The sequence below is a fragment of the Equus caballus genome, chromosome 4, assembly GCF_041296265.1.
Source record: "Equus caballus isolate H_3958 breed thoroughbred chromosome 4, TB-T2T, whole genome shotgun sequence".
Taxonomy (NCBI): Eukaryota; Metazoa; Chordata; class Mammalia; order Perissodactyla; family Equidae; genus Equus; species Equus caballus.
The window spans coordinates 59,462,736-59,470,313 of record NC_091687.1 but is presented as its reverse complement, the minus strand read 5'-3'; the positions used below and the strand labels follow the sequence as shown (position 1 = coordinate 59,470,313).

Genomic DNA, 7,578 nt, shown 5'->3' with positions numbered 1-7,578 from the left:
GGTCCCAAGGTCATTAACTCCCCCATCATACATGTATGATGCAGAGGGTTTCCAGTGGACATCCCAAGCCACGGTGTCAGAGGATCCCTGAAGAAGAAAGCAAGAGAGTCCTGACATGGTCCCAAGACAAAGTGCCATCCAATGGCTTCCAGATGAAGCTGTCAGAAGCCTGCTTGGAAGTGTTTCACAGCAGTATTGGAGTAACAGCTGGGGCCAGGAGGAGGTGAAGTAGCACATGAGAGGAGTCAATACAATCATGTATGATGTATAGTTAACAAAACAACTTAAAAATCAGTAGACACTGACAGAAAATTCTATAATTTTAAAAGTGTTTTATTTAAAAACATAAATCAACATTATGAAATTTGAAAGATAAGAAATTAAGGATTTTAACTTACTATTTTGAATGAAAACAGTGGCCCTTTTATATTTGTTCAAAACCCTCAATAACACCTTTAATTTTTTAAAAAGCCTGAAAAAGTTAAATTATGATAGACTAAAAATATTCACTGTATTTTCAGGTTTGACTAATATGAAAATAACCTCATATGTTAGGAGAGGTAAAAAGTATATACAAAGTAGTAAATCATGAATTTTGACAAAAGTAATATAAGGTATTTTCACTTATTTAAATAAATTAAGGAAACATCCAAAAAGACATTTTTATACAGTAAAAGAAGCAAATAAATAGAGGAAAAAATAAACACAAGAGACATATTTGGATCATGGTTTTAATTTCCCCAATAATCTTCATGAAGGTTTTGTAGTTGGTGGCAATGGTGCTTTTCCTTTCAGCTTAGCAGCCTTTTCCATTTTTATCTGAAAATTTAAAATATTTGTTGATATAATCATCTGTAAAATATTCTAAAGAAAAAAAGGTTGCACATACCTCATTTGTATTTGTCTTATTTATCACAGCCATTTCACACAGTTATTTAGCAGTTATTAAGCTCCTAAATACCAAAGCCAAAATCTGATAGTTGAAGGGACCTAATTGCATTTTTAAAATATGGCTTGATTTCAACTTCACAGAAGTATTTTAATAAAAATAACATATAATGAATATTGCTTTGAAGAAAATGAATACATTAATTTTAATTGCCATTAAAATTAAAGGAAAAAAAAGGACTTAAATGCCTAACCTTACATCCAGCCTATGTACATTCCCTACAGGGTTACATAATACATCCAATCCAGCTGCATTCTCTCTGAACATGGTCTGCTTTAAAGATGGTTTTCTGTAATTCCTGTTTCTACCTTTCCACAGTTCCTTCCTGAAGGCTGTCCTTTTTCATTGTCACTGAAGCAATGAAGAAGCCTGCATACCCTAAGCAGCGACCTTCTGACCTTTGAGAAACATATACACCCTTTCCATGGGAAAAAAGACCCCAGAGAACACAAAGTCCACCCACCTCTTCCTCACTACCACTTGCACTCACACGCACAGTTCCCAGAGGCAGCACCGCTGCCTCACCCCTGCAGAGAACGGGGGAGAAAATATGGAGCACGGTGGGTGGAGGCAGAGGCTCTTCTGTCTAAGGTGATGGAATAACATCGAGAAACCAGAAGGAAGGACCTCCAGAGAACACCCTATTCTAGGGCAAACATTACAGGCTTTGGCGTCAGAAGGGGATTTGAATCCTACCTCTACCATTTATTAACCATTTGAGGCAAGCTAGTTAACCAACAGTTTTCCTATTTGTAAAAATGGTCATAGTAATAGGTACTTCACAGGATTGATCTAAAGGTGTAAATAAGATCATATATATAAAGATCTAGGCACTTAATAAGCACTCAACAAATACTAGTCTCCTTTCCCCTCTCATTTAGGGCAGTGTTCGATTTTTAGTAACATCAAAAAAGAGCAAAGATGCTAAACAAACAAAAGCCAAAGCAGTGTTTGCTCATTTGAAACAGTATTTAGCAAATCCATCCACCTAGTGTCCGAAGAGCAAAGAAGCTCCTCCTGCTCCTCCTTTTTTTTTTTTTTTCTCCTTTCTTAAAAAATGTCCTGGGACTAACACAGTGCCTTGCACCTAGGTGACGTTTGATAAATGTTTTCTTAATAAAATCCTCCTTGCTTGGGGAAACAAGACCAAGGGTCTCCACAGCAGAAGAAAATAATTTGACCTGCTACATAAAAGAAGCAACTCCTCAATAATATCCAAAAGTAGTTAGTAAACCATGTTACCATGAAGGCTTTAATTATCAAAGCTGACTCACACTAATCATAGGTTCTTCCCCACACCAAATGTTACCACTGATTAGCAAAGGATACAAGCAAAAACCAGATACAGATGTACACCGCTTTCTAAGAGGGCCCTGAACCCATCAGATTTTTCCCTCAATGGTACATGTCTTGTTTTTTGAAGTAAAAGACGAGTACTAACAAGGTGTATGATACACATCAGCTCAGAGTAAGTCGTTTAGGTTTGAGCTTCTTAGTTGTTTTTTTTTTTTGAGGAGGAGGATCAGCCCTGAGCTAACTGCTGCCAACCCTCCTCTTTTTTCCTGAGGAAGACTGGCCCTGAGCTAACATCCATGCCCATCTTCCTCTACTTTATATGTGGGATGCCTACCACAGCATGGCCTGCCAAGCGGTGCCATGTCCACACCCGGGATCGGAACCAGCAAACCCCAGGCCACCAAAGCAGAGCGTGCGCACTTAACCACTGCACCATCGGGCTGGCCCGAGCTTCTTAGTTTTTATACTCCATTAATCACACAGGCTGGAGAGTTTATAAGCTGTATCTCATAAATCCATAAATCGCACAGGCTGGAGAGTTGTAACCACATCTCATAAATCCATAAATCCTGGGTCTACCTATAATAAGCAGTCTGGATGGGCCAGGTACATCGTCTAAAACATTCACAAATAAGAACTGCCCCTATTATCTTCCACAAGCAAATACCGTGGGATGTTTTCGACGCAGTCAACACTACCCAGGCTTTTGGAGGAGGGAAGGAAGGAGTTCTAGAACGCCGTCCCTCATAAGCCTATGAGGAAAAACAAATTCAGCTGTGAACGCTTGTGTTTCAAGGACAGAGACTAAGTTGATTAAAAGTCTATCCTTGATGATGCTGCAAAAATAGCCTTTTCTTCCCTCATTCTGACCATTTCATCTCCCTCCCTGAGATCCTACTACCACTTCTTTCCCTTAAACCAGAGCTTTCCAAAAGAACTTTCTGCGCTGTCCAATAAGGTAGCCACTAGCCCATGTGGCTACTGAGCACTTGAAATGTGGCTAGTGTGACTGAGGAGACAAATTTTAAATTTTAATTTATTTAAATTTAGGCTTATACAGCCACATATGATGAATGGAGACAGCACAGATACAGAACATTTCCATCACTGCAGAAAGTTCTACTTTCAGGCTCTGCCTAAAATCATATCCAGGACTCTCCCTGTCCACTGCAAAATTCTTCATCAGGACAACCAAGCTAAACTCTGTCCCCTACTCACTCCCTCTGCTCTTGGATGGTGAATTTATTTAACGGCCATCTTTTTCCACAACATCAGGTACTCAACAAGCTCTTGTATAAGTGTTATAGAGGATACAATAAAAAGTGACAAGAGTGCCTTTACTTTCAGGGCGCTTATTACCTAGTGAGAAAGATAATAAAAGCCCACAAAAGGGAATGTCCCATACGGCTGGTTACCATCCCCCATACCTCATCAAGCCAACATCCTTTCATCTGGCCATAAACAAAAACAAAACAAAACTCTCAAATATGAATGCTGCCATGACCGCATCAAATGTCTAAGTAGACGATGCGTATGAAAGCAAATATCTATTATATCTGTGTTTATTTTTTCAATTTTCCATAAATATTTATTGAAAATGTATTAAGTACTAGGCACGGCACATAGTTCTGGGGAAAATACAAAGAAGAATAAAATACTATGGTTATCCCCAAAGATTTTACAGTGTGTTAGAGAACTGATGAAAGTTATCATTGCTGAAAGCTAGGAACACATCAATATTGTAGTTGTTGAGCCCTGGAAATTGTTAAAATATGTTTATGTTTAGTGTTGTGTTTCTTAAAGGCTGCTGGGTAATTTTAACTTGAGTCTAGATATGCCTAGAAGCCACTAAGAAGAAATACTACATATTAAGAATTCAAGAAACATATAATTTATGAATCTGCTGATGGTTGATGTTTATTAGTGACAATTTTATTTGTATATTTTGTCAATATGTATGACCTCCATAAATTAACCAATGTATTACATATAGTATTATTCATTAGTCCTGTTTCTCTCTGAATTGTTCTAAATAAGCCTCAAGATCTAACACCAACTCTAAGGCTTTATGAATTATTTTTAATGATGATCCATAATCAATATAGAATCATTCCACAGTATCTTTGTTACAGGTAAATGCTTAATGTAAGCAGATTTCCCCACAGGCTTACCCTTTCCTGGTACCGTCTTTCAAAGAAAGCCATATCGTCCTCTTCAGGTCTCCTTAAGGAAGAAACCCGACTACTTGTACCTACTAATAAGGCAAAAAAAATCTAAATAATATATTTATATAATTATAAATTCTCTTGAAATAAAAAACAGAAAGAAAACTTTTCTCCTACCTGGTAATAATTTTTTAGTTTTCAAACCAGAAATGGTCTAAATGGATAATAAATCCTACCACCTAAATCCTTTTTAGAAAGCAGAGCTTCATAAGACAAAAGTAATTTTCATTGGCAAACACTCTTCAAATATTCAACTGGTTATTAACACCATATAGCTATTTCACATAAGAGCACATTTAGCTCTGTTCGACTACATTTTATATTTTATAGATAATTTATAGATAATATAGATATATTTTATAGAAATTCATGTATCACTGTAACAAGTAATGCACAGAAGTAATTATAGAAGGTTTATGCTATGGTCTGAATGTGTGTGTCCCCCCAAAATTCATATGTTGAAATCCTAATACCCAATGTGACGGTCTTAGGACGTGAGGCCTTTGGTGATGATTAGGTCATGATGGTGGAGCCCTCATGAATGAGACTACAAAAAAGACACCAAAGTGTCTTGTTTGGGTCCCTTCATATCCAAAATAGAATATCAACCTGAACACCTGTCTAGTTTTTAAAGAATGTGAATTCACCCTCAACCAGCAACACGAAAATCACATAACTCCAGATAATCACCACAGAGTATAATCACACTCTATCAACTATCTAACAAAAGTCTTGTTGAGAAAAATAAGAAAAATTGCTTTGAATATATGCTATCTATCCATTCATCTGAAAACCCTGGGTCTTTCCCTGGATCATGTCGGACCATTTGAGCTAAGCCTCTTGCAGAATCACCTTCATTGAGTTGCATTTCAATGATATGTTACCATTTATCTGGCAAAATGGTATATTACCATTTTGGGTGACTATTAGGAATGGGCAACATATGCTGCATTTGCTGAAAAAAAGTTTTAAGGACCTTGGGCCACTGCATCATTGAGGGTCACTATATAGATGTCTTTAAAATCCAACATTGGTACAACTTTCATTAGCACTGAGAACTCATGTTTCCTCCTTGCTAATAATGAAAAACATTTAACGGATGGCACCTTCCTTTGTGCCTTGGCTGCCACTACACTCAAGTCAAAACTGAAGCTTAATGCAGCAATTATATCAACCTCGAAAGCTGACACAACTGTGTCATTTTTCTTGGTTCTGATTTCTTACTTCTCTCTACAATTTATCATCACTTCATTGTGTGTCGTTTTTGTAAGCTGCCTTAGAATCCCTTGTGGAGAAAGTCAGGATATCTGGAAAGGTACGAAAATACAAATAAATCAAAGAAAATCCTCATTTTAAAATATTTTTAAACATTCAATACCTAATTAATCATGTGAATTCCTTCTTCAATGTTTTTATTCTTCTTTTCAACAAAGGAAATAGAATATTTGCACTTAGAATGGATTCTATTCATTTTTATGTATAATTTATAAGTGATAAAACCTTGCTAACCTAGAGTTATCACTGGATTACATCCTGCTTGAGAGAGCCTAAAGGATCGAAGCAATTAGTCCACTAGAGGACTCTCTCAGACAGCAAAGCAATAACGTGGACCACAGTATGGTTTCAAAACTTCCAATTACTGTATTACCAGAATCTTCATAATTCTCAGATTTAGCAATTTTTCCCAATAAAAAAATGAAGTTCCTTGCTTTTTCTCAGTGCCTGGCCAATATAAAAATAAAGTGATAATCAAACTGTGGTAATACTAAAAAAAAAAGAGTGATATCTAGAAAATGAATCAATCTGTATTCTTATTTACTACAACCAGAAATATTTCCCAATTTCATTACCATCTGTTAGTGTTTCTGGAGAACTAGATGATGCTTGAAATGCTTTTAGAAATGGGTGGTCCCTGGCCGTAACTGGAGAGTCTAAAACTTCAACTGAAGGTGCACCTGAGAACAAAATATATGAAGAATGAAAATCAAATCTCTATTTGTTCAGATACAAAGAAGTTATTTCAAATGTGAACTTCAGCAAAATCTGTAAAAAGGAAATTTTTATTTAGATTTTTATCTGCCACATAAAGTAAAGACAAAAAGGTAAAAGTATTTTTGCATTTGTCAGAGACCTTTTTCACAAGAAAAAAAATATGCAGAAAATTAATGGTGTATCAGCATAGAAAACACTACCAAAAGCAAGATATGTGCGATAACCCTCTAGTTGAAGTCGTCAGATTAAGTATATTTTTACTCTATTCCTCACTAGGAAACCATCTAAAAACAAAGTATGAAAAATAAAGAAAACTTCTTCAGTGAAATGAGGAAACGTCCACAATCCCAAACCACAACTGCTACATACATTGACTTTTGGACCAAAAATTAGGAAGCTGTAGAGAAAATTTATAAGAGCTCTATCTTCTTCACAAACCACACCTCCCCACATCCCTCTCCCCACACCGCAGGTAGAGGGAAGGAAATGAACTTTCAGTCCTATTTGGTTTCAAAAGTTAATCCTTTCTTATAACATAAACAGCGTGGGACAATAGCTCGGTCTTTCAGATTCCTGCCCCCTTTCTCTGCAGCTCCTCTCATGTGGCTTGTGGGAATGTAAGAGGAGGCTTAGGTCGGGTCAGGTCCTTGTGCTGTCCTCTGGTTGCTGCACGCACTGCTGATCTCAAACGCTCAAGGCTGGTGTAGGCTATAATTTAGTCTCTCAGCTTGGTAGGGCCTGGTAACCTCATGCTTGCTCTCACGACCACTACAGACCACTTGATGCCTGCCACTTCCTCTGTTGAATCCTCCAGAGCTCAGGGGACCCACCTCTAGCTCTGCTCTGGGGTCACCTTTGCCCTAGGCTATGACACACTGCCTGACAGTTCAGCTGCCTTCCAAGCACCCCCTAAGAGCTGAGAATTATGGACTCCTTCCACATCATAAAGGAACAAATTCCAGCAAGAAGTCATCTCTGTCCAGGACTACATGGCTGACAGAGCAGATGGCCCTCTGCCCCAAGCTCCCTCACATCTGAAATCAAGACAAAAACACATTCTGTTCCTCTCCTCACTCTCCCCTTTCTTCACATCACCTTCCCGCAGGGGCCAGAAAG

At 37.6% G+C, this 7,578-nt stretch overlaps 1 protein-coding gene across 4 annotated transcripts in view; it reads right to left on the bottom strand.

Moving 5' to 3' along the window:
• Window positions 1-315: 315 nt before the first annotated feature.
• Window positions 316-7,578, bottom strand: part of FAM221A (family with sequence similarity 221 member A) — a 33,282-nt gene continuing 26,019 nt past the window's right edge. The window contains exons 5-8 of one of the 4 annotated variants that reach the window (XM_023639379.2): window positions 6,321-6,425; window positions 4,417-4,499; window positions 2,913-2,997; window positions 316-819 (exon numbers count right to left, since the gene is read on the bottom strand). In XM_023639379.2, coding sequence (XP_023495147.2) covers window positions 797-819; window positions 2,913-2,997; window positions 4,417-4,499; window positions 6,321-6,425 — 296 coding nt within the window. In that variant the 3' untranslated portion in view covers window positions 316-796. Of the gene's footprint in view, window positions 820-2,912; window positions 2,998-4,416; window positions 5,778-6,320; window positions 6,426-7,578 lie in introns of all 4 variants that reach the window. The other 3 variants (XR_011437878.1, XM_023639380.2, XM_023639382.2) reach the window with 3 other exon arrangements.